The sequence below is a fragment of the Camellia sinensis genome, chromosome 1 (assembly GCF_055761805.1).
Source record: "Camellia sinensis isolate YWXY chromosome 1, ASM5576180v1, whole genome shotgun sequence".
Classification (NCBI taxonomy): Eukaryota; Viridiplantae; Streptophyta; class Magnoliopsida; order Ericales; family Theaceae; genus Camellia; species Camellia sinensis.
Genome location: NC_138961.1, coordinates 246,216,092 through 246,243,123, shown reverse-complemented (window position 1 = coordinate 246,243,123; position 27,032 = coordinate 246,216,092). Strand labels below are relative to the sequence as shown.

Here is a 27,032-nt window from a genome sequence, read left to right as displayed (position 1 = left end):
TTTTTAAAAGCTTTTTTTCACAATTTTTTTACATTTTAGGTATATTTATGTCATGTATGTCCAAAAATTTTAAAAATTGCTTAAAATATTAAAAAAATTCAGTAAAAATAAAAAAAAACACGAAAAATAAGAAAGTAGAATTATTTGAAAAGTGTTTTTAGAAAACTTTAACCAAGCAAAGTGATATGATTTTTTTTTTAATTTATAAAATCCTGTGCATAGCATGGGTTACCCACTAGTATATATATATTGAGAGAAAAATAAATAATTTTAATTACATATGTCCCTAATTCTTTGGGAATTTATAAATCAATAATAATAGGATCATTCATATTATTATGATGATAAAAATAAAAAAGCAATTCAAGGGGGTACAATACCCAACTCACCAAGCTAATGCTCACTGTACTTTCCATACACAATTCAAGGTTAGAAAAGAAGGAAAAAAAAAAAACATTACCGACCAAGCCAACCTCTCTGGGGTTGTCCTTCACTATCATTCATCAACTTGTCCAACACTACATTCAAATCAACCGATTGCCCACTTTCCGTCAACTTTCGAACTGTTGCTCTCACTTGGTCTCTTGAGAATCCCATAGTAACTACCTTGTCGACCACATCGTCAATAGACACCCTGTTACCCGTTCCACTAGAACCAGACCCACCCCCAACCCCAGAAGCAGCAGGCACTGCATGTGGTAATATACGAGCAGTGGGGAGCCGAGGATAACTGGTTCCACCGCCCTGGGCTGCAACAGAAGATGGTTGTTGTTTCGTCGAGCCACTACCATACTGAGAAGCAGATCCACTGTAAGGGTACAGTTCATTGGGCCCAGAAGAAGGGCCGTATGCAGTAGAAAATCCTGAATTGGGCCTACTAGATGGTGGCTCATACATGTGGGATGGAGCACCAAAGAACTGATGAGAGGGAGGGTTTCCACTGGTTGGATGAGGAGGTTGTTGGTGGAGGCTTGGTGGATAGTTTTGAGGGGGAGCATAAGGTGGTGCTTCATCTGGATGGTGGCCCATTGAAGGTTGAGGTTGAGGTTGAGGTTGAGGAGGATTAACTGGTGAGAGAGATGGGTGGTGTTGTGGTGGTGGCTGACAGCATTGCGGGTGAGGCGGTGGTGGCTGATATTGTTGATGCAGTGGTGCTGGAACAGGAGGCTGCAAATGCTGAGGAGGAGGTAACTGGTATTGCCGTTCTTGTATCTGACTAGGAGGAGGAAAGTATGGCTCTCTCTGATGCACAGAAGGGATTGGGTTAGGAGGGAACTGGTTTGGAAGCGGAACCGAAGGAGGTAGATTCTGCTGTGAAGCAGGTGGAGGAGCATTGGGTTGAGAAAGCATAGAAGGTGATTGCACTATAGGAGGAGGAAGCTGTTGGTGAGGCTGCTGAGGAGCAAATGCTGCCTGCTGCAACACAGAGAAGGTAGAAGGTGATTGTGTAATAGCGGGAGGAAGCTGTTGGTGAGACAGCTGAGAAGCAGATGCAGCTAGCTGCAAAGAATCAGATTGCACGGTGTTTTGGGTATCTGACTGCTGCTCTACCTTGGACATTTGTAGCTTTGCAAGGTGAAGCTGACCCTCTAATATGTCTTGTTTATCCCTTATAACCTGCACATCACTTTGTACCTGCACGAGTTGTTGATAATCACTCACTAAAAGTGTAACAGACTGATCAACAAGACAGTAAATACATAGACCAGTATACACGATAAAATTAACAAGATGTGCAAAAGCCATCATAAATTTTCAAATGCAGTGTCCAGTAATCCTTGAGTGAAGGAAATAAATGTAATGAAGGCCAGTTTGCTTTTTTCAGCTCGGTGTAAAATTTAAACAAGAACATGTTAAAGTTGGATCCAGCGCCTGTATTAGTTTTCCCTAGCACTGAACACTGCAAAAGAATTTGAACAATAGTTCAGACATGAGTAGAGGAAAAGATACCTCTCTAAGAATATTTTCCATCTGCCTCAGTTTACCATCAGTACTTCCATGATTGTTCCCAACAGAAACCTTCAAATCATCCACTGAATTCTCAAGGTGGCGAGTTCTGCTCTCTATCTGAGATATTCGTGCACTGACACCTTCCAATGCATGCAGTAGATCATCAGCATGCATCTTCATGGTTTGATCGATCTCAGATACTAAAGCTGCAATATTGGTATTGTAATCCTTCTCTAAAATGACTTTTGTAGGTTCGATGGAGTCGAGAGAACTATAATTCTGTACAGAACATGGAAGCACCAGATAACAAATTAGCAAGAGAGTGCAGAGAACAAAGTCGTGGATCACTACTCGCTTTGCTAGCAACAGAACATACGTAGAGGTAGAAAACATCACAAAACATAATGTGGTTGAATTAGGTGAATCATGTGGTTGGAAATTAATACATGACTAGTATTTTTGTAACATAAAAAGAATTACATCAATCCCAAAATTAAATAAAATCATCAGGTTCAAATGGGTTCGATCTCCTCTAATTTCATCAATTTTATAAACCGCAAACGACAATCATCACCAACTGCCAATCAAATCATGTTTAAGCACTCTCAATTCCTCTAACTCGTAGAAGATGCAACAAAAGTAAGCATTCTTGAAAATTTACCAGACCAATTTGTAACGATTTTCAAACACCAAGACGAGTTGACTATGGCGAGAATGAATGCTTAAACTAAAAGGCCATCAATCAAATTCATCTTGATGTATACAAATCATATGGATTTACTTTAGAACATAAAACCTTTATTATTGATAATAATTATGTGAACAATAAAAAAACTAATAAATTAAATAAAGCGAAAAAACAAATTGCTCGATAAATTTACGCCACCCATGAGGATGTCTGCGATTGCTTCAGCCATAACAACACAAAATAAATTGTTTCACTATTTAATAGCAACACTTTTTTTCCCCTCCAAACTCCATCAATTGTCTGTAAAAACCAATAATCGCTCAACACAAATAACTATCAACTAACAAATAAATAAAAAATTCTAGCTAATGTATCCTTCACACAATGCCTAACATAATTCCTCCTAAAAGAACACAAATTCAAAGATAATTCAACTAGGACAGACAACTATTTCATCAAAATTAACCAGTTATATATCATAACCATGAAAATCATCAAAACCGAAACAAAAAAAATATATATATATATATATATATAGAGAGAGAGAGAGAGAGAGATCTTACTCTGATGCCAATACCAGTAGCATGAGTCTTTGAATCAGCCGAGTTCCAAACCCTAGTTCCACCAACATTACCCGAATCGAGATTCGACTGTTGAAGAATTGGCTGAAAATCGTAGCTGGGCACGATCTCATCCTTCTTGGCAAAGCCAGTACGGTGTTCGTGAGGAGGGTTCATGAGATCGATGAAGTCGTTGTTGTTGTGCGAATTCGATAAGTCCATGATCTGTTTGTCCATGAATTGCGATGTATTCATCGAGCTGCTTCTTCTTCTTCTTCCAGATTCTATCTAGATATATAGTCAGCTATATATATACAATTGATGAGTAGCTGTACAAGAATTCTTGTGCGAGAAGGTTTTAGAGAGAGAAAACTGGAGGAGGGTCGTCGGGAAATTATCTTCTGGAATTTGGATTTTAATAGGGTTTTGATTTGGAAGTTACGAGATGGCTTTCTCAGAAAACATTCCGATGTCACGCAACCGTTTCCTGGCATCAAACGATGTCGTCTTGGTTTATGTTAACTTAGCAGTTTTGTTTACTTGCAATGTTTGTCTTGGCGTATATTGTCGGGCCTGGGGTCCGAAAGGCCCAATATTGAAACAAGGACCCACCAATTTTAAAACCGAATAGCCCAATAATTTTGGATTCGTATCAGAATTTTCTTAATAACTACAGTAATTTAGACCCCTCAAATTTCAACCCCACCACCCCCACACACGTGACAGGTGGTAATTGGAGGAGGAGAAAAAAAAGAAACAAAAAAAAAAGTGACCAATCAAAAAAGAAAGGGGGTCACAAGGGGGTGGGGGAAAGGAGGTCCCAATCTTTATTGTTACTCATATTATTGGATTTGTGTTCGATGTCAACACGTCATGCTATTTTTTTTTTTTTAATCTTGGTTAAAAATAGAATTTTTTTTTTTTTTTTTGTGACAGTTAAATTTCGTATACCAACTCTATATCAAATTATTTATAAAAATATTTAATTTCAACTCAATATCATTTCTTTAATTTAAAAAAAAAATAAACACTATATTTTATTTTATTAGATTGGCTTAAAAATAATAAATGAAGAGATTAAATTATCTCAAACAGAAAATAAAAAAATTACAATAATCTTAAAGTTCTATTCAATTATGTGTTAATCAACAAAAATCAATACAAAACAAAATTATGATATTCAAACTAACGGAATCAAAATCCTGCCTCTTAAAGATTAATAATTTAAATTTCCATATACAGATTACTAACCTTTGAAAAATTATTGTTCACTTCTTCATGGACACTCTCATTTCCAACACACAGACGAAAAGAGAGACAGAGACAAAAAGTAAATTTTATATATGATTCAATCTTTAACTAGAAATTTACATAATCATACACATTACATCAATAAACAAATAAAAAAAATGCAGTCACTAACTTGAAAACAAAGCCTAATAATCAACCCCAATTAAAATTAAGGAGTTGGGTTTGGTGAATGAAAGACTTTCCTATCAGGCGTGTTGCCCGAATTCAAGCCAATCGATCGTTGTTTAACCAAAAAAAAAAAAAATAGAGTTTAAAATGAGTACTCAATAATAGACAAACTTGAAGATTCAGGCCATGGCACTTGAACTACAACCATGAGCCCCTCATAACCACATTCAACATCTTCCCCGTTAAGCCGGCAAGCTGTCGGTTTCTCCGACGCAAACACCCTCATTTCACCAGTCCCCTTCACCCCTACCTGGACCGAGTTGTCCCGATCATTGAACACCACTGACTGTATTGCACCGCCAGAGTTAAGCATATTTACCAGCCCAATCGGAGCAAATTGGACTGACTTGTTAGCCATGGTGGTGATTGGAGAGACCGTTATAAGCTCAAAGTTAAAGGGTTCGAGTGAGATCTCTATGGCGTCGGATGGCTTTGAGAGAATTAATTTTTTCTCGCAGAACATGTACAATGCAAATAGTTGCACTGCTTCAATGGAGATTGGCTTTGTTCCTCGTTTCCACTCAATGTCTTTTGGGGTGGTGGTTGTGGTCACGGTGTGGGAACATTCGGAGGCGCATTTGTTGCGCCTGGACTCGCGACACCATCCTCCACCTTGGCAGTTAAATGCTCCAAGAACTCCAGTGTACTGTTGCAAATAAAAATCAGACATTGGGAACAATTGGGAACTTAAATTAAATTACTTTCTAAACAGCTATACAAACATTAATGCCAACGTGTTAACACGTCGTTATATTCAAAGTTTTACTCAAATCAATAGGTATGGATATAATGAACTAGGGTCATTCCCAAGTACCCATAATTACTTGCAACCCAATTCTAGATTGTATAAGGCCATGCCCAAATTCTGGATTGCTTTGGGTACACAAACAAATGAAAATTATTTAGTAGTTTTGTAACACTATTATTGAAAAAATATGTGATTTTTCGACCAATAAAGCCATATAAAATGGGATGAATAAGATCGATATTGTCTTTCATTCAACTAATTAAGGTGAGTCAAGTCAACTCTATCCATTTTATGATTACTATTCTTATTAGTTTCAAAGTAAATTACCATTATCTACTCTCCTATCCTATTTAATTTGTCTACATTTCCATACTCCAAATTCTAGGCAATTAGCCAAAAAAAAAAAAAAAAACTCTTTTAAAATAGTTAAAAAAGAAACACGTAATGCACCTTGTTTAAGTTCCATATCTTGAGCATGGTCTTCCCATCGTGGAGAGGGTCTTGGAAGAGACAATCACGGGTAGGAAGTGCATAGTGCTCGCACCGCAAGATCGAGCCATCAGGTAACACCAGGCTCCTGAGCAGTTTGAAATCGTGTTTTCCGACAGAGTCGCTGACATAAATTGGTCCACCGGAAATAGCCCGAGAGGCGGCGTGGAACTGGGCACAAGGATGAGTGGATTGGAACATGTCCCAATCTGGGTGTATGAAGTTCCCCATCCACAAGCTGTTATAAGCACAGTGCACCATGTGGCACCCTTGTAGCCAAAAGGTCCCATTGGGATCCCCAGATGGATCAGTGCACCAAAAATCATCCCCTGTTATGTTATCAATCATAAAATAAGCAATTAAATTAACTTTAAAATTAAAAACCACTTGTGACATTATTTTATAGTAAGATTTTTATTTTTGTAAAGACATACCGACACGACCGAGAGCTATGGCTTCGGTTCCGAGGAACATGAAGTCGTTGCAGTGTTCCATGCTTGCGATGACACCATTGCCATTGAAGTGCTTCCTCACTGAAGATGTCAATGCTTTGTAGTATGCTTTTGCTAGTTCTACTCTGCCTCCATAGTCCTCACACAACATCTCCAACAACTGCACATTATTCACACAAAAATATATACCAACATTTAAAAAAATATTATCATATTTATGTTTAGTGAAAAATTATTGAAAAAATATACTTACGTGAATAACATCCACTTTGACTCCATCAATCCCAACTGACTCCAAATGCGAGTGCAGACCTTCATACATTTGATCAACCATCTCTGGTGGGACCAACCCAATTCCATTGTTCACGATCTTATCAACGGCTAGATCTTCCATTGTCTTCTCCAACCCAGGTGACAACTTAGGCCTCACAACTCTAGATTTGGGTAGACCCGAAGCATTGGGTCTAAGCCCGCCCCAATACCCACACAAAGCATGCCACACATACACATAATCCACACTCTTAAACTCCCCCTTGAGGTCCCTAATAAAGGCACCCATGCCCTTATTAAGGGCACCACCAGAGGTTGACTTTTTACGACTCACATAGTCCCTAAATTTGTAATTCTCTTCAAACTTTATGAGCCTACACGGCATTTGCTCACCAGCAGAGGTCCGATTCATGCCTTCTTGGGCAATCGGGTCATCATCATGGGATATGGACTGCCACCCATCATCAATAAGAACCAGACCCGGTGGGCACCCGCCTTCTACGAGCCCTTTCACACCTTCCCAAACTCCCTGAGGTTGCACCGTAAGGTAAAATGCATCCCACGTGCACCAACCAAATTTGTCCACGATACCCGGTGGTGTCTTCTCTTTCAAAAGCCTGAATGTTCCGAGATGAGCTCTCACTACTTCCATGGCGTCCTCCACGAGACTGTACGGATCGTCGCTTGCGTGAATGTAAAGCGCGCTCCGAAACGAAGCTCGGGTCACTTTTGTCGACCCGCTTTCCATACAAATCTCGACGTTGTCGTCGTCGGCGCCGCCGGGTTGGAGAGAGGCGCGGAATGGGCCTTCAAGGAGGGGGAGGAGAAGGACGTAAGGGCGGCCCTCGGCTGAGCGGTCCAGAATCACCATCTGGGTTTCGGATTCGAGGTCTCGGCCGTTGGATCCGACCCAGTGGGTCGTCCACCAGACCTTGAATCTGAAAATACTCATGAATGTGATCCCCTTGAGCTTGCCCACCGACACCACGTGGCGGCTTTTGGCCTCGCGGGAGTCGAATCCGACGAAGCTGCCGGCGGCGGTGGTTGTGGCGCCGCCGCCGTAGGGTGAGGGAAAAGCTACGATGTTGGGAGGTACATCGGAGAGAATGACGTGGCCTCTGGCTTTGAAGTTTGATCCCTCTAATGTGATTGTTGGTGATGATGAGCCGGTGTAGCCATTGACGAGGTCTGAAATATCGGAGCCAGCTTTGCTCAAACTTGGAGCCATTGATATGAATGAATATGGAGTGTGATGATGATTTTGAAATGAAGAAAATATAGAAAATGGAATGTCGAAGCTATGAAGTGGGAAGATTGTGTGTGATTTTGGAAATGAAAACACTTTGGTTTTTTTTAGTGTGTGTGTTGTTCAAGTTTTGATTTGGTTTGTTGATTGTTGATGGAGGAAGGAAGCATTTGAGAGCTGCAAATTTATAGGGAGTTTAAATGGAGTTGGAAGGAAAGTTCAGAGGAAGGTGAGGTGGTCGGTTTTGTTGACAAATTTTAATCAAAAGATTATCCAAATGTAGTTATTTCGAGCTTCCTGTCAGGTGGCATGGATACTTTTATGTTTACTATCATATATTGACATCTGTTACATCGCCGCTATGACTATAATAACATTTAATGTGAAATTGAAAACAGTCCAACAACTCGTTCTGCAATTTTTAATTTTAATTAAAAAATTATTATAAATTGTTACATAATTTTTTTTATTTATATATATATATATATTTTATTTTTAAAAGATTAAAAAATTACTAAAATCATTTATTCTCAAATAAAGTTATTTTTTGATTTGAATAGAAATTTAAAAATAAAAAAAAAACATTAAAAGTTTTATATTTTATTTATTTTTTTCTTTTTAAATATTAATTTAAATTCATAATTTAAATATTTAAAAAAAATGTCAAAAATTTAGTAAAAATGTGATTGTGAAATAGAAATAGAAATTACGTCATGTAAGTTTATATATAGAATAAATAGCAAAATTCATTTTACCATATGAAAATAGAAAAATGACTGGTAGCTCGAAATGTGTGGCCCGATTTTGGGTCGAATGGCAAAACGACATTCTTTTTTTTTTCTTCCTTTTCTTTCTTCTTCTTCGTTGAAACCAGAAGAAGAACAGAGGGGAAGAGGAGAGAGGGAGCCTCCGCCGCCTCCGCCCGCCGTCCTCGTTGCAGCTCGCAGCTCGTTCGTCGCCTCCGTCCGCCGCGCAGCTCGCAGCTTGTCGGCTCCGCCTGATCGTCCCTCCGCCCCCCTCCTCCGCCTCCAGCCCTAACAATTGGGCCCCCTCCAGTCCTTCTCCTCCTTCCTCCTCATCCTCCTCCTCCCTCCTCTCTCTCTCCTCCTCCTCCTCTTTCTTCTTCCCCCTAATTTCGAGCCAAATTCGAGCCCCTATATTCGAGCTACCAACCGGGGTTGATGAAAATAAGTCATCCGCAATTGAATATTTGTTTGATCATTAATTTCAGACAAAATTAGTTGAAGTGGACACAAATATTTGGACACCTGATTATAAAATTAAAATAAAATGCTCCCTATGAGTTTGAATTAAAATTTGTTATAATTTAATATTTTTATATCAATTCCCTAAAATAAATACATAAGACCTACTTCTTGTCTTAAAAAAAATAATTAAAATGCGTTAGATCTCCACCGTCAAAGCCCACAAATTTTGGTAACGGTCCCTATATCATTATTTTTGATGAAAATATCAAAAAAAATTATATTTTATTGATAAATAATGCAAAGAAAATGAGATACAAATAGATCAGGTTAAGACACAGATATCTCGTTTTCTTTAAAGAGATCAAGCCTACTGTGGTTAGAAGAATCCAAATACCGATACAGCAGTCACAAAACTATGACTTGTCCCCTCCAGGATACAACAGCCCGACCACTTGCCGTATGGTTCAAACCAACTCTGCACAAGATGGTGAATCCAAAACTCCACAAAAAAAAAAAATCACTCTTTGCTAGTAATCTTTCTTGTATAGAAAATAGTTGGTATGTTGGTTGTAGAAAAGAGTAGAATAGAGGAACTATTTATAAGCCACTAGGACATTACAAAATATATCAAAAAATAATAATGGCCATGAACCTAGAGAAAATGGAGAGTGTACCCAAATATTAACTTACCACCAAATTCATGAAATCTAATTAAACATAAATAAGACAAAAAGTCACCAAAATAATGAATCTCTATTCATAAATAAGATAAGACTCATAATCAAAATAAAAGAAGATTCATAAATAAAATATATAAATAAATAAATGAATAAATAAAAACTATTAAAATAGTCCAACAACTATCAAAGCACAAAGCTAGTTGAAGTAAATAAACAAAAGAAAATTATACCAAAAAAATAAACAAAAGAAATGATTAATTAATTTTCATTCAACTGCTCGAAGAGGTTGGGTCGCGTCCCTCGTGAAATTCTAAGGTTTTGTTTGACTATCTTAGTTGGGATTACAATAGTATAAAAAAATTAAATATTTTATTTTAATTATAATTATTTTATTTTTTTAACAAAAATTAAAAAAAAATTATCAAATGAACTTTTTAATTCTAAATTAAAAAAGTTTTATTTTTAAAAAATCAACTAAAAAAGTTTTTGTGAAAATTAAGATCTCGTTAGAAAATAAATTATTTTAATAATTTTTTAATTTTTTATAAAAAAAATGTAAAAAAATTAAAAATAAATAAAATGATAATTTATAATAAATTTTTAATTAAAATGTATAATTGACCAATTAGACTTAAGCCTTGTTAGAGTGTCGCAGCCGACCTACGCCAGGTGTGGGAGTGGGGGTCCACAAGCACCGACCTGCATACCAGGTAGTCCACCGGAAAATTAAAAAAATTGGATAGGGGGCACGTGGAAGTGGCACGTGGAATGCTTCCCAGGCAAGTTTAGAGGCAGCTAGAACTGCTACAAAACTGTAAACAGTTGGATTCAACTACTTCATTCTGGAAACCCAACTACCACACACACCAATCGGCGTTCCCCACGTGCATGGCTGGAGACAAATTTTCAAAATATATCCTTATTTTATTTTTTATTATTTTAAAATATTAATTAGTGTGTTTTGCTTTAATTTTTTGAATTCGTTTTTTAAAAAATTAAATTTTTTATTTTTTTTATTTTTAGTGAATATTTTTAAAATTTTAAACAAAATTTTTATTTTTTAAATATACCTTACTTAGATATATCTAAATAGTAAATTATTTATAAAAAAAATATTTTAAAAAAGTAATAAATACATAAAAATATAAAAAAATATACTGAATTTTCATTTTTTTTTATATTTTTGATATTTTGTGAATTTTTTAAAGATTTTTTTTACAAATATTATATTTTTAAAGTGTATTTATATTAGGTGTATCTAAAAATTTTAAAAATTGCTTAAAATATTAAAAAAATTTAGTGAAAACACAAAAATAAGGAAAACGAAAAAGTAAAATTTTTTAAATAGTGAATTCTGAAAACTAAAACTAAACAGAGTGAATCTTTTTTAAAAATCAAGAAATAAAATAATATAAATTAACTATTTTGCACTTCTTTTAAATTCAGTAATAACACAAAAAGTACATTTACAACAATTGAAATTTTCAAAAAAATATATTATCAAAGGGTAATTTTAAAAAATTAATATTTTAAAAATGAAATAATCATACTATCAAAAAAAGTTAAACTCCCCAAAAGGGATTATTATTTTGAGACAGAAAGAGTATTATTTTTTGAAATAAAAAAAAATTCATATAAAATAAAAGATTTAAATTTAAAAATTAATAGAATAATAGATTTGATATATTAAGTGGAGAACTTCCATGTCAAATTAGCATATATCAATTTACCGCATAAGCTTTCAAAAAAAATTTAACATATCAAATTTAAAAAATTTGGAGGGAGATGCTCTTACTTCCTCTATCTGGACTAATGCTCCACCAAGAAGAAAATATTTTTATTTTATAATTTAAATAAGAGTAACTACAATTTTACTTGTCAACTATTAATATGCAAGAGTAGTCTAATGCTACTATTCAGTTGAAAAATGATTTACACAAAATTTTTCTACAAAAACACTCAACTTTGATATCTAAGAGTGCCTCTGTTTGGGAAGAGATTTTTTGGACTTTTTTTGGCTAAAATAGCCATAAAAAACAAAATAGGCTATTTTAGCCACAACAAACAAAACATCACATCTAACCCATAATCATTATACTTTTCTCTCACAAAAAAAGTCAAAAAAGCTAAAAAGCCAAAAATCTTTCCCAGACCAAGTTTTTTAACCCAGACTAAAATAATTAAAAAAACCAAAACATCAAAAAGTCAACCTACTTCCCAAACCAACCCAAAGTGCGTCACGTTCACTTATTTGTTATAGACAAAATTGAATAAGTTGGGCTCTAGATCCCAACAACATGTGAGTTCAGATCTTCGGCCGCGCTTTCCAGCAGCACTCCCCGCAGCACTCCAAAACGACGTCGTTTTGGAGTGAAATTTTTTTTTTTTTTTTTTTTCCTTTATTTTCTTCTTATTCACCTTTCCCCTTTCCATTGAACCCTAGACAGAGGAGAGGAGACGAAGGAGACACGAAGGAGAGGAGAAGAGCTGGTGAGGCCGTTTTGTATATATATATATATATTTTCCTTTCTTTTCTTCGTATTCACCTTTCCCCTTTCCATTTTTGAACCCTAGACAGAGGACACGAAGGAGAGGAGAAGAGCTGGACGATCTGGAAGAGTGAGGCGACGATACAGGACGACACGAAGGAGAGGAGAAGATCTGGACGATCTGGAAGAACGAGGTTCGTTTCTCTCCCTTTCCATTCTTTTCGATTTTTCCCTTTCGATTTTCGATAACAATATTCGATAACAATTTAACAAAGCTTGAAGTTCTGGAACTTAGATGGTTTTAGATGGTTAGAAAAACTCTGATATACAAAAAAAACATGAAAACCAATTGGCAAGGATTGATAGTTCTGGAACTTAGATGGTTTTATTAGATTCTTAAGAAATGCTGTTTGAATGTTAAAATTCATTTCTTTTTGTTGTGAATCCCACTTGACAAGTTGACAGTGCATTTTTTTGCTTTGCTTCCTGATATACAAATACTTGATCACGCTATGTGGTGGTGCTTACTTTTCTTTGTTGACTTGTTCATAACTTTAACTAGATGACTGGGCATGCTTGCTTGAACCATCTTTTGATGCTCAAATTATTATTTGTGGTTGCGCTTTCTATTTGGCATGGTTTATTTGGCTTGTTCAGTCACCTTGTCTGATATCTGAAGCATAACAATTGGTTTTCATGTATTTGGCTTCTATCTTCCTCTCATGACTCAAAATTTCCCAAGCTGTCCCTGTCAGTTCAGTGTTTTTTTTTTTTAACAAATAACAATAAGTTGATTACTTGGCTGCCATATTGAATAAGTTCCAATTTCTATATTGTGTTTTGTGTTTGCCCCTTCCTTTGAATGTGGCATATCATTCATTATGATGACTGAGAAGTTTGTGTCTGTTTTTAAATTGGGAATGCCGAGTGAAAGGGCATGCTGAAATTAGTCTTCATTTTACTGCCATATGCATACAGGCTCCTATCTCAACACTTATTATAATGAATCTAATTTTTAGACTATAATAACACTAATTTTATTTTATTTTTTTTTTATTCACACAACAACAACAAAAGATTAGTCAAACTATCATGAAATAAAAAAAAAAACTTTATCGACGTGAAGAACTTACACTTGATATGGGGCCAAAAAAATATATATTTATTTATTTATTTTGATAATTGGATATTTAATTAGGTATAATCCCAACTAATCCTCACTCATTTAAAGCATTCCCTTCATGCGAGTCGAGCAAATTTTGGGCTATACTAGTAGACATGGCCCCTAGTAGATTGATACTAATTTTATTTTTTTGCAAAAGGGAAGATTCAATTCAAATATGCCATCTTTGGCAATATTATGTATGATCACCAAACAAAACAATCAGTCCATTTATACCATTCAAGTGTTTATCAAAGATATGATTGAAGTTGAATGTGTATATAACTTTACTATGAATTGTGTGCATAATTTTGCAGATGTCAAGTTCAACTGTTAACGGAGGTACCTCAGATCAGTTGACGTTCAACAACAGAAATTGCCCTAAATGTCATAAGAAAGCAACTATTCAAATTTCGGAGACGGAACAAAACAGAAACAAATTATTTTATTGTTGTAAAAATTGCGGCGATTTTATGGGATGGTGCTTGCCTACAAATTCACAAGGTAGACGTGAAGGACTAGTGCAAATGGAAAATATGTCAACTGTCACCGAACAACAACTTCGACTTATGAATGAACAACTTCGATTTCAAAGCGAAGAACTGCAATTTATGAAGGCGAAGATGCTTAAGTTGGAAACAGACATAAATCAAAATTCGAGTCGTATTTATGGGTTGTGTATCTTGCTTGTAATTGGGATCGTGTTAGTTATAAAAATGTAATATTTTTGTAATTTTTGCGACCCATGGCAGCTAGTGGCAGGTTGTATGGTTATGTGGTTAGGTAAACTATATCTTTGTATGGTTAACTGGACTTGTTAATTTTGTATGGTTATATGGTTATGTAATGGAACTTGGTTATTTTGTTCATTTTGTCCAGCAGAGCTGTTTAATCTGTGTAATCAGTTTGTATGGTTATGTTGTGCACTTTGTATAGTTATGATTATGTTCAACCTGTCCGTTACAGGGTGTAATGAAAATAGGGAATAAGTGTATTTTCTCCATTACAGGGTGTAATCAAAACAGGAAATTAAATCAAACCTGTCCATTACATTACAGGGTGTAACGAAAACAGTAAATAACAGGTTACCCTCTCGAGTCCTTGATCAGAAAACTCCTATGCAACTTATTTCAACATCCTTTCCAGATTTCCGAACCACAAACCACCTACCTCCTAAAGTGTTTGGTTGTGTGTCATTTGCTCATATTCATTCTCATCAAAGGGGTAAACTTGATCCAAGAGCTCTTAATTGTTGGGTATTCTTCTACCAAAAAAGGATATAAATGTTACCATCTCCTCACAAAAAGGTTTTTCGTCTTCGCTGAAGTTACATTACAGGGTGTAATAAAAAATGTACGCAAACATTCAAATCCCCACCAAACATGAATACATTAATACTAAACTCTCACCCCTTCTTGGGTGTAATAAAAAATGTCCATAAAAAAATTCAAATCCCACCAAACATTACAAATACATAAAAAATATATCCATAAAAATTATACAAATCCCACAAAACATTACAAATACATAAAAAATATATCCATAAAAATTATACAAATCCCACAAAACATTACAAATACATACAAAAAATTGTCCATCAAAAATATCCAAATCCCACCGATCAAAAAAAAAAAAATACACCCAAATCCACAAATATAATAACATCATCGTTCAGTGCAAGCCTTCCAGGGATGTCCATCCACACGACTGTCAGCAGGACTATGTGAGGCTTGTGACAGTTGGACTGCAGTACTATCTCGAAGCAATTTCTGAAACGATGTCGGAGTGGGATACAGTAAAGGCATTGAATCAGGCGGCATTGACTGAGGCGTGTTATTTCCCTGCAATAGTGATACATGTATTAAACTTTTTTTAGAATCTATACTACATTTTCAATGTAAAGTACGTAACCAATTACAATCCACATCATATGTAGGTTCCAAAAGTACGTAACCAATTACAACTCACATCAATGTAAAGTACGTAACCAATTACAACTCACATCAATGTAAAGTACGTAACCAATTAGAATCTATACTACTAGGCATGACAATTGGAATGGCCTTAGCCATCGCAGCATCTTGATCGGTGAAAATAGTTTTTGGAGCTTTGTTTGACATTGCCTCCAAAAAAATCTGAAACAACCATGTGAATGATTCGGCAGTCTCATCATACATCAACGCTGCACCGAATACAACAGTTTCTCGATGATGATTAAATCCAACAAAGGTTCCAAAAGGTCTATGTTCATTATTTAATTTGTAAGTAGTGTCAAAGGTCACTACATCACCAAATTGAGCATAGTCCATTATCATTTGTGCATCCGCCCAAAATATGTTACTTATTTGCTCTTCACAATCTAATTGGACTGCATAATAAAAGGATGGATTTTCTAAACTTTTCTTACGAAAGTATTGCAACACACTACCCGCTTCTCCATATTCCAAATCTTTTTGTCTCTTCGATCTCAAGTAATTTTTTTGGTCCAATTTGGTGAAGCCAAGTGATGCTCTTCCACCAGATTCCCTACCAAATAGCTCATAAGCAGACCTAAGAGGAATTCCAGATTCTGCAGCCAATTCTACTTCAATTGCTTGGGTGGTAGATATTTTTCTTTGGGATGACAACATATGAATGCACTCTTGAGGCACAAGATCATGATTATGATGTTCAACAAAATCAATGGCAACATATTTTCCTAAATTTCTATCTAACTTGATACTAAATCGAGCACGACAACCACACCTCACCTCTTGTGTCGGAAATTTTACTAGTGGATCTCGCTTGTCAATACCCCGAGTTCCCTCTTTGTAACATACAAAAGTCCGTGAAGTTATTTCCTTAGTATGTTTGTTCTTGTGTGCATATAGCTTCTTAATACTAAAGCCCACCTTTCCGCCATAGGTATTATAAAAATCATATGCAGCTTGTTCAGAATCAAATGACATACCCAATTTTGGCTTCCAACCACAATTAGCCAACTCATTAACACCATTATTTTCTTCGATTACCTGCAATTCGATTTATAGGTTCAATGAATCAATTTATATTACTTCAATCTATTGGTTCAATGAATCAATGAATGAATTTATATTACTTCGATTTATAAGTTCAATGAATCAATTTATAGGTGCAATGAATCAATTAGCCAACATCAAATTTGAACTTATTTTGTTATGGGGAGTGGTTTATTAAGGTAGTTTTATTTTATAATTTTGTAAATCTCTTTGAAATGATGGAGCAGATCATAGTTATAAATGATATGTTTCATATATAACTACCATAGTTATAAATGATATTGAAAAATCAATCATAGTTACTAATCACTCTTCTTTATAATTACTAATTTCTGAATTCACAAAATCCTTAATTATATATAAATCCTTAATTATATATAAAAATTAACATAGAGAAATGTATAGAGAAAAATTAATTATTACTCCTTGTGGTTATAATAATATGAAAATGAGAAGTACATTGGTAAAATAATAGGCTTTATTACTCCTTGTGGTTATGAATCTTCTCTGTCTTTCAATCTGTCAACACTTTGATTAGTTCTCAACACTAAAGTGGTAGTCCAAACAGCTATGTTTGATCAAGAGGCATGAAAAAGTGGGCCCTCTTCATCCAAAATTTTTTCACCCTACATTGACATTCAAGGTTCTCCAAAAGCCCTAGTTTTCAAGCAGCAGAGAGAGAGAGAGAGGGCAAAGCTGTTCCATCCATCTAACACAAGATAATTTACAAAACCCAATTCTCCAAGATACCCAGTAACTATAAAAACTTAAATCAAAACCACAAATAATCAAAAACAGCAAAGAAAAACATGTATTTTTGTGGTGTGTAACAGCTTCAGTCAAATGGGTAAGCATTTGAAAAATAAAAAATAAATAACTCGGAAACATTCAATCAAGAACTCACTAGCAATGGTCATTCTCTGTATAAGCCCCACTTTCATAGGATAATTTACAATTTTCCCCTTTAAAGTATGGATTGTTTTTCAATTTGATCATTGTAAAACAAAATTTCCACTTTAATCTCTTAATTATATTATGTTTTCACATTTGTATTATTTTTTCAAACTGAGAAAGAAAGCAAGACTCCAGAGAGAGAGAGAGAGACCGAGAGAGAGAGTATTAAATTGGGACAAAGAAGGGACGACGACTTCACCGTTACAAAATTAAATGCGGTGGTTTTTGGGTTCTATTGTCAGTGCATTTTTGGCTGAGTTCAGAGCACAGTGCACTCTGTTTCAGAATCTGGCAATAGAATAGAGAATAGAATTACCCATTTGAAGAAGAAACAACCTGAAACTGCCTCAATCTTTGGATTGGGGGGGTCATCTTTGACATATTTGTAATGTATACATTCATTATCCAAACAAAATGTAAATATAGAGACTGAAATATACATATATACATAATACAGAGACTGAAATATACCTCGTCACAGCCGGACTCGCGTCCCTCCGCCATCGTCGCGTCACAGCCGGACTCGCGTCCCTCCGCCATCGTCGCGTCACAGCCGGACTCGCGTCCCTCCGCCAACCTCTCTCCATTACCGTCGCCTCCGTCCACCATCGTTCTCCGTCTTCGCACCAGCGCCTCTCTTCTCTCTCTCTATCCAGCTGCGTGGTTTGTTGTTTGTTAGGGCAAAACAGAGGAGATAGGGACGAAGATGAAGTCAATCAGGCGGGAAATTCGAATTTTTCGGAACCAAAAAAAAATAAAACCAACTAAACAAAACGACGTCGTTTTTTCACTCCAAAACGACGTCGTTTTGGAGTGCTGCTGGAAAGCGCGGCCGAAGATCTGAACTCAACAATAAGAGGCTAAACTTAGGCCGAAAACGAAAGCCTTTAGGTTCTAACAGTCCATCCATCTTATTGGTTTTTATATGGAATACACTCGAGATAGATTTAGATCCTCCCCTTTATATCATCCATGGTTGTGAAAGAATCCCATCATCTTATCTTTATTTTTAATTTTAAAAATAACTAAAACAAAATGACATAGTAATCATAAACAATTAATTTTTAATTTTAATGATATCTCATAACATTATACAATCCAATAATCTGAAGAATGTGTTTTCTGGTTAGTTAAAACTAATCAATTGGCTCAGTGCTTAAAATGGTATATGAAATCTATGCAATTATAACAAAATTTTCATTACTTTTACTACCATATACATGATAGTTCAAGAGATGCAAAGTTGCAAAGTAAATCCAGACAACAGAGCTAAAACAGTAATGTTATGTGCACAAAAAAAAAAAAAAATCATATGTTAATTTTATTATGGTTGTGATCCTCGCCACTCGAAGAATAAATCCGAGCCGTATTGATTTTTCTGTGCACTTTTCTATAAACTTTATCCATCATGACCCTCTTTGTAATAAAAATAATAGACTATACATTTTAAATGACTTGCAGTTTCTTCTCTCCTTGGCATTTTACAGCTCCCTTTCCCTATATTTTTTTTTTTTCAAAAAATCACAAATGACACGAACTTTTCCATGCGTGTTAATGCTTATCCTTCTTCTAAGATGAGATGTCAATTTCACAACAGAAATTTTCCTTTACTTGTGCTTCATTGAAAAGCTCCTAATGCAGACTGGACAGGAAATATAAAAGTAACCAATCAAACAAACAGCAAATGTGCAATAGTAAATCTCCAATTTTTTTTCTTCCATTTAATTTATTATTATTTTTTGTTTTTGACTCTAATATCTTCTATTTGTGAAATTTTCAGAATCTCCATTTGTGTATGAATATGGCAAGGAAGCTACTATTGGTTTGAAAGTAATTTCACATGCTTCCAACTCAACCTTTATTTCTCTTAGGCTTTTATTATTTCCAAATCTTTGAATGGGTTCTGTGAGTCTCTGTCCTCTACCGTTGAGAGTTTGATGAGTTAACCACCATGTCTTTCCAAAGCAAACGCAGAGAGCTGGATTTGATGAAACTATAAATCTCCAATTTTTTTTTTCTTCCATTTCATTTATTATTTTTTTGTTTTTTGTTTTTAATTATTGGATTTTGATTGTTGTAAAATAGTAAATCTCCAATTTTTTTTCATCCATTTAATTTTTTTTTGTTTTTTTTTTTAATTGTTGGGTTTTTTAATTGATGAGTAACTATAAGGTGGAGACGATCAATGATGGTATGCAAGAGTTCTATGTGGATTTTCATGATCCCCAAAACAGTAAATCATCTATACCCCATCTCTAATTTTTTTTAATTTTATATTTTAACAGGCGGTTAATGGCTACTATGATTTTTATTTTTAATTTTAACAGGCGGTTAATGGAATCATTCAAAAGGATCACCCCAGGTTTGTGGCTGCGATGAAAACAACAAGTTAATGTATTTCACTGCTTTGCTAACCCGTCATGTGTGAAAAGTTTGCTATGCTAATCAAAATTTGAACATGAACATTCTTCTACAGTTTATTTGTTATTATAATTTTTTTCATATCTAAAATTTTGTACACTTATTGTAATGGTAATTCTGCTGCAATCACACATATAAATAAATAACAACAGGATAATGTATTTCTCTCTCTCTCTCCTCTCTCCTCTCTCTCTCTTTTTTATTTGTTGTGGGTTTTAGTATAATTTTGAAGGAAGATGTGGCTTGGTTTGATTCATAAAGGTGGTTCAGAAAGCAAGGCTATATGTTCTTCTTCGCATTAGGCCTTATGTTTGTGCAGAGTGGAATTTTGGGTAGTCACATTTCTGGTTATGTATTTTAAAGTTTTAATTTATATATATTTGATGAGTTTTTGAGATTCAAGTTTTTTTTTTTTTTTTTTAAATGTTGATTTTGTTTTGCTTTTGTGTTTTTAGGGGTTCTCATGTTTGGTTGAAATATGTTCCAAGCATCAACTTCATAATAGATAATTAACCTTTCAAGGTCTCTCTCTCTCTCTCTCAAGATTTTGTAAATTAAGCCATTACCTTAATAGATAATTATTCGTGTTGCAGATAGAGATGCAAAGGTTCACCCAAAAAATTGTCCAAATGATGAAGGATAAGAAGTTGTTTGAGTCTCAAGGTGGTCATATCATCTCCCATGTGTGGCTTTTTGTGTTTCTTTGCCTTATTATATTTGTTGTGTTACAGTGATTTTTCCATAATAAAGTTTATATTTTTGTCTGAATTTGTATATGATGCAGCAGAATAAAATAGATATCGTTCTAGAATGGGTGTTTCCATAATAAAGTTTACAAGCTACTCCTCAGATTCTTCACAAATCCAATTAATGGCATCATCTCTCTCTTATTTTGGTTTCTATGAATGGGTGTTTTCTATAGGTTTATTTTCTCTGGTTTATCTTTATTTGGGTTTAGGAAATGGTTCTTTTAATGCCTTTGGTTCAATTCTAAGCATGATTTACTTTCGGTACATTGTTTGGTTGCTGAGAATTTAAAGAAAAAAAGGGAAAAACAAATAGGGAAAATATATTAAGAGCCATGAATTAGTAACCCAATTTTTAATGCAACCTGTGCTATTGTTCCTAAACCATGGGTCTCCAATTAATGCCTATGTTTGGTTATATTTGGGTGGTAGTGGGCTGCCAAAGGAAAAGTTCTTGTTACATTTTTCTTTCTCTCTCTCTCTCTCTGCTCAAATAAATTTTGCACAATTTTAGTTTGAGTATCATTTTAGTTTTCCCTTATTTTGCTTTAAAGTTAATGATTTTGGTTGTGATTTTTGAAATGGATTTGATGGGTTTTGAAATGGGTTTGAATCTTTAGTTTCTAAAATTCCTCGATCCTTTTTCTTTGTTGATTTCATTGTTTTTACCAGTTACCAAACAGAAATTTCCAACTCTAGAGCAGGAACTGAACTACTTGACATGATTCTCACCACGGTAATCTCTTTTTCGTTCTCTTTCTGCTCTGTTTTGTTACTCGGAAACGGTGCAAGATAAAAACATTTGAATGTGTTCTGAATGTATTAACTATAAGACCATTACACGGTTGGTACACGGTTGGTCCAGTTGATTCAGGGTGCTAGCATATGCTTAAATGAATTTTATTTGTGACATGGTACTAGACGTGCTCTTGTTATACCGATGGAGCAATGAGTGATTTGATTGTTTCATTAAACATCATTTTCTTGAGTAGAAGGTTGGAATATGATGTTGGGAATGTTTACTCCAAATCTCGATAGAGCTTGGAACTGGTTGTTCCCTTTTAAAAACCTTCTTTTTGTGCTTCCCTCCCTGCTACCTACATAGGAATCCAGATGTGACTTTTCCTATAGCCAGTTTGGTATGGGGGAAGCTCCTCTGCCCTTTCCTCCTTGCACTCAACTAATTTGTCATATAGGTTGGGCGTACAAGGGGTTATAATGGGGGTCATGGGGCCTTCCAATTTTTTGAGAGCAAAACCATGTAGAAATGAGATACCACTTTAATTTTTAGGAGGACATGATTGATTTGTAAACACTGTTATAGGCAAGTTTATTGGTAATTGTTTGTGACAAAAAAAATAAACTATTGTATACCATCTCAGCAATTTTGACCTTTTGCTTACATTGTTGCTTTTGAAATAGTATAATAGCTTCAATAAAGTAGTTATATTTTCATACATAGTATTGCTTATTGGGGGATGATTTATAACTGCTACGATGCATATGAATAGAGTGGAAAGAGAGCACCACTTATACACTACCTTTGAATATTTTGACGAGGACAAGAGCAGGTAAGCTTCTCTCTCAAATCTATTGTTATCTTATTATGTTACACATCATTACAGCAATTTTTGTTCCCATTTTTGCCTAAATGGGCGATGAGAAAACAATAAAGGGGATTATTGCAGAAGTTGACACAGACAACGTATGGTTGCTCCCCTTTGTTAATGTAATGCTTATCTAGCCTTTTTTATTCTCCTCATACATAGAAATTTCATATCGAACAAATGTGGTACTTCATGTCCATGTTTCTTTGTCATCCAACAACTACACTCGGACTAGCGGACATGCTATTTTTCAAAAATGCAAGACACGACACACATGTGGCATGTTAAAATTTCATATTTTTACAAATTTATTATATATCATATATATGAATGTTTATATATTTTGTAACTTAAAACATCAAGATATATTTTATGTTACAATTACATTCTAAAGAATGAAAAACAATTATAGAAATTGTAATGCACATGTTATATGCATCTTATAAATATTTCAAAAAATATTTAGAAGAACGCATAAATTGTGTTATGAAGAATGCAGAACATTGTTAATAAGAAAAAGTTATCACTTATGACATGTTCAGAGGGTTTAAGAAGTATCGTTGAAGTATCGTGATCACGATACTCTTCCTCTGCTAAGTGTCCGTTCCTTTTAGACTATAAACGCACTGTCTTTTGATTCCAAAACTCATGATGAATTGGCACTTCGAAAATGTATACTTTAATTCTTTTGCAGGATGGAAGAATTAACTACGATGAGTTTGTCGCCATGATGAGGAAAGGCAATCCGAAGATGGTCCCAAACAGACGCCGTAGATAAGATTTTTCAACGTTACATTGACATGTTTTTCCAGCTCGAAGACATGATTTGTTGGTCTAACCAGGACGTGTTACAACTGGGATTGAAAAATGTTCTCAGTTTGGCTAGCTGGAATCACCGCGACAGTTCTTACTTTCTAGACTGGTTTGTGGTTTGTCTATACCTGCCTTTACACACAAAAATGAGTTAGATTGTCATCATTTTGCTACATAATTATATACTACCAGAATGTGTGATTATTTACTCTCTACTTGTTTCCAAATTAAGCACAAGGGCATTTGTCATTTATAGATTGGACTTTATTTTCTCTCTCTCTCTCTCTCTCTCTCTCTCTCTCTCTCTCTCTCTCTCTCACAGTTATGAGCTTCATTAACTTCTATCTTTCTTTTTTTTTTCTTTTATTTATATATTTTTTGAGAACTGTCTACCATGTTTTACAATGCAAAGGACCATGAGCAATTTGCGTGACTCATGTACCATATTAGAAAAACTATTCAAGCCCAGCACATAATCCGATTTATGTGCATTTAGAAATTTTCAAAATTATTTAATGTCTTGAGACTAGTCGTTGGGAATGTTATTCAGAGTTTTAATCTAATTTTATTCCGACTTAGAGCTTGAGAAAAATATTGGTTGTAGCCGTGTCACAATCAACCAGATGAGTTGAATGAGAGTGAACTTAAGATGTTCTTGTAATCAAATTGTGTGGGTGATTTTCCGACCACACTGCCCGCTTAGTAACCAGCTGGAGAGCACTGACAGAATAGATGGCACCTGACTGACCTGCAACAGAAATATAAGAATCCCGCGGTGGTTTCGACCACCCGGGGGCACTCCGACGATCAAGTCAGTATATCTCTCAAAGATAAATCAAGTACTAAACTCACAAGCTTGAGTATCAAAAGCATACCTTAGACCCATGGGGGTGCCTCTCTTTTATAGCCAATACAATCCTAGTCCCAATAGGAGCCTGGCCCTAATGGACTTAGGATTACTGCTAATCTGGGACTCCCAGTGGGATTAGGATAAACTCTCTAAGAGTCTTATCTTTACCAAACTGAAATCTTCTCCCAATCTAGGACTCTTGTCCATATCCAAGTTGAGTTCCCTCTTCATTCTAGGACTCTTGTCCTTTATCCGCTTATCTCGGATTTCGATATCTTCGGAGGCAACCTCGGCCTAGCCGAGATGACCTCGGCACAACGACCAAGACACGTGGCACCTCGGCTGACACGTCGGCATCACCTTGCCACGTGTTGGTACTCAGAAAATATATCCCCACAACTGCCCCCTAGGTTCTATTACCTCGGCATTCTGAGGTGATGGAACCTACACTGTTCGTTCATCTGTGCCCCTCTGTCCGAGATCAAACTTGTCGACCTCAAAGTTCCCTGGAATTTACTGTCCACTGGTGTCAAGAATCAAGTTTCATGCTTTCCAAGCTGCTTGAAATCGCACCTCCTAGCCGAGGTTCTGGTTCCATTAATTCGTAAACTCCAAGAGCTTTGCAACTGCTCTACTCACACTCTCTGGTGAGTTCCTGATTTCCAGTCATCTATTTGACTCCGGCGATTTTCTTATCGGCGTTCATTTCACTTTGTAGGTTCATAAACTCTTACTTTTTATTAAGCTCAATCTTTCAAAACTCTTCTGATTTACTTTGAATCTGTTTATTTGCCATCTATTGCCTTCTATTTTCATCTGTCTTCAAGTCTTGAATTGTTTGAATGCCTGGTACTTGTTCTTGTCATATCCGCTTTCTGTTGCTAGTATCATGTCTGGTTTATTACTTTCTTGTTTCTTCACATACTTACTTAATGCCTGTGCACTTGGCTTTATTCTTGAATTTTGTCATCTTCTTGACTCTGATTTTTCTTTTCTTGTTTTTTTCTTGTTGTATTTCCAGATTCTTGTCTTCGTTTCTGTTTTCTGCATAGTCTTATGTCCCTTCTTGAAATTGTTGCCGAGATCATGGTAGAGAAGCTCTTCCAGCTGACTGCTAATGCTGAACCATCGTCAACCGTTGTAGTAGATTAGTCTGACGTTCTTGCCTTAGTCCCTAGTTCTTAGGCTCTTCATCTTTGTATTTTTGTTTTCTTTGCATATGTCACCTTTTTTTGCTTCTGAAAAATGTCTACTGTTGGCCGATGTTAACATTCCTTGCTCGTTGATTATCATTCCTTCTTCCACTATATTTGATAGTCATGTCGGGTAATTGACTTCTCGGATGGCCCTGGGCTCCAGAAGTCTGTCTACTTCTTCCTCTACTACTTCGGAGTGCATCAACGTTGGCCCTCTTGCTCGTTGGATTACAGGTTTGGCCGACCTGTCGACGTTCAATTTGTGGCAAGTGACCTCGGGGTCAATGCCAGGCATTTCGTAAGGTGTCCAAACAAATACCTCAATGTTTGCTCTAAAAAAAAAAAAGCTTCCAATTCTCTTTCTTCTTCTTCGGCTAAGCTTGAGAAGAAAGAAGCATTCTTCATCTCCTTCCTGGACGAGGATTTTATTCAGTGCCTCTTCACTCTTCTCGGCGGGCTCCTTGCCGACATCATCTAGGACCTCCGTGTTCTCGTTTTCAATCTCTGCTTTCTCTGGTTCTCGAATGCTGCAGGTGGATTTCATTGCTGCCATGGAGCAATTCTCCGCCTGCAATTGATCCCCTCTGACTTCTTCAATCCCATGTTCTGTTGAGAACCGCAGTAGTTGATGCAACGTTGAGGGAACTGCTCCCATTGCATGCAACCATGGCCTTCCTAAGATGATATTGTATGGCGAGGGCATGTCAATCACCATGAATTCTGTCTTGATCTTCTTCTAACTGCTCTTGCATGATTCTATACTTAGAATATTTTGCATGCCTTTCATATTATGCCTCATTTGTGCAATCTTCTCGGGGTTACATACCTCGGGTATAATAGCTACAAAACTTTTATTTCGGCAAGATACTGACCTGCAAACTTTTCATAAATTCTAACAAGTGTGAAACATATACTACTCAATGTTAACTTTGCAAACTTTTTCTCAAGTTTCAACAAGTGTTTAAACGGTGATCTCGGTCTAGCCTACTTGTAAATTGCTACAAATTTCAACAAGGATTAACATATACTGTAACATGGATCAACAAGGATTAACATAACAAGTGTTAAACAATAATCTATTTGTAAATTGCTACGAATTTCAACAAGTGTTTAAATAACATACTTAGCTTTTTCCTCAACCTGTAAATTGCTGCAAATTTCAACAGATGATCATATGTCGGCTTAACGTTTTCTTGTAAATTGCTACAAATTTCAACAAGTGTTAAGCATCTTCTTTGGTTGGGCCAACCTGTAGATTGCAATAAGTGTGCAAATTATGACCTCGGCTTTATTTCGACTTGCAAATTGCTACAAATTTCAACAAGTGAAGATAAGGAATCAGCTTAATTCCAACTTGTAAATTGCTACAAATTTCAACAAGTGAATTAAGGAATAATCTCGGCTTAATTTCGACTTGTAAATTGCTACAAATTTCAACAAGTAAAGATAAGGAATCAGCTTAATTCCAACTTGTAAATTGTTACAAATTTCAACAAGTGAATTAAGGAATAATCTCGGCTTAACTTCGACTTGTAAATTGCTACAAATTTCAACAAGTAAAGATAAGGAATCAGCTTAATTCCAACTTGTAAATTGTTACAAATTTCAACAAGTGAATTAAGGAATAATCTCGGCTTAACTTCGACTTGTAAATTGCTACAAATTTCAACAAGTGAAGATAAGGAATCAGCTTAATTCCAACTTGTAAATTGCTACAAATTTCAACAAGTGAATTAAGGAATAATCTCGGCTTAACTTCAACTTGTAAATTGTTACAAGTTTCAACAAGTGAAGATAAGGAATCAGCTTAACTCCAACTTGTAAATTGCTACAAATTTCAACAAGTGAAAATAAGGAATCAGCTAAACTCCAACTTGTAAATTGCTACAAATTTCAACAAGTGAAGATAAGGAACCATCTCAGCTTAATTTCAACTTGTAAATTGCTACAAATTTCAACAAGTGAAGATAAGGAACCATCTCGGCTTAACTTCGGTTAAGCATCGTC

At 35.5% G+C, this 27,032-nt stretch overlaps 2 protein-coding genes and 1 long non-coding RNA gene across 3 annotated transcripts; 1 reads left to right on the top strand and 2 right to left on the bottom strand.

Annotated features, from left to right (window-relative positions):
* Window positions 1-301: 301 nt before the first annotated feature.
* On the bottom strand, window positions 302-4,382 carry LOC114277920 (uncharacterized). The gene is made up of 3 exons (XM_028219883.2): window positions 3,202-4,382; window positions 1,951-2,229; window positions 302-1,635 (listed from the first exon to the last, which is right to left on the bottom strand). Exons 1-3 carry the CDS (start codon window positions 3,451-3,453, stop codon window positions 457-459), a joined length of 1,710 nt encoding a protein of 569 aa, XP_028075684.2. The 5' UTR covers window positions 3,454-4,382; the 3' UTR covers window positions 302-456.
* A 136-nt stretch (window positions 4,383-4,518) lies between these two features.
* Window positions 4,519-8,172, bottom strand: LOC114277921 (putative galactinol--sucrose galactosyltransferase 5). The gene is made up of 4 exons (XM_082900654.1): window positions 6,620-8,172; window positions 6,349-6,526; window positions 5,876-6,243; window positions 4,519-5,323 (listed from the first exon to the last, which is right to left on the bottom strand). The coding sequence occupies exons 1-4, from the start codon at window positions 7,862-7,864 to the stop codon at window positions 4,760-4,762; spliced, it is 2,355 nt and encodes a 784-aa protein (XP_082756780.1). The 5' UTR covers window positions 7,865-8,172; the 3' UTR covers window positions 4,519-4,759.
* Window positions 8,173-12,071: 3,899 nt separating this feature from the next.
* LOC145790745 (uncharacterized) lies at window positions 12,072-14,290 on the top strand. Its single transcript, XR_014329860.1, has 2 exons — window positions 12,072-12,453; window positions 13,739-14,290. It is a non-coding gene; the product is annotated as an uncharacterized LOC145790745 (long non-coding RNA).
* The last annotated feature ends 12,742 nt before the right edge of the window (window positions 14,291-27,032 follow it).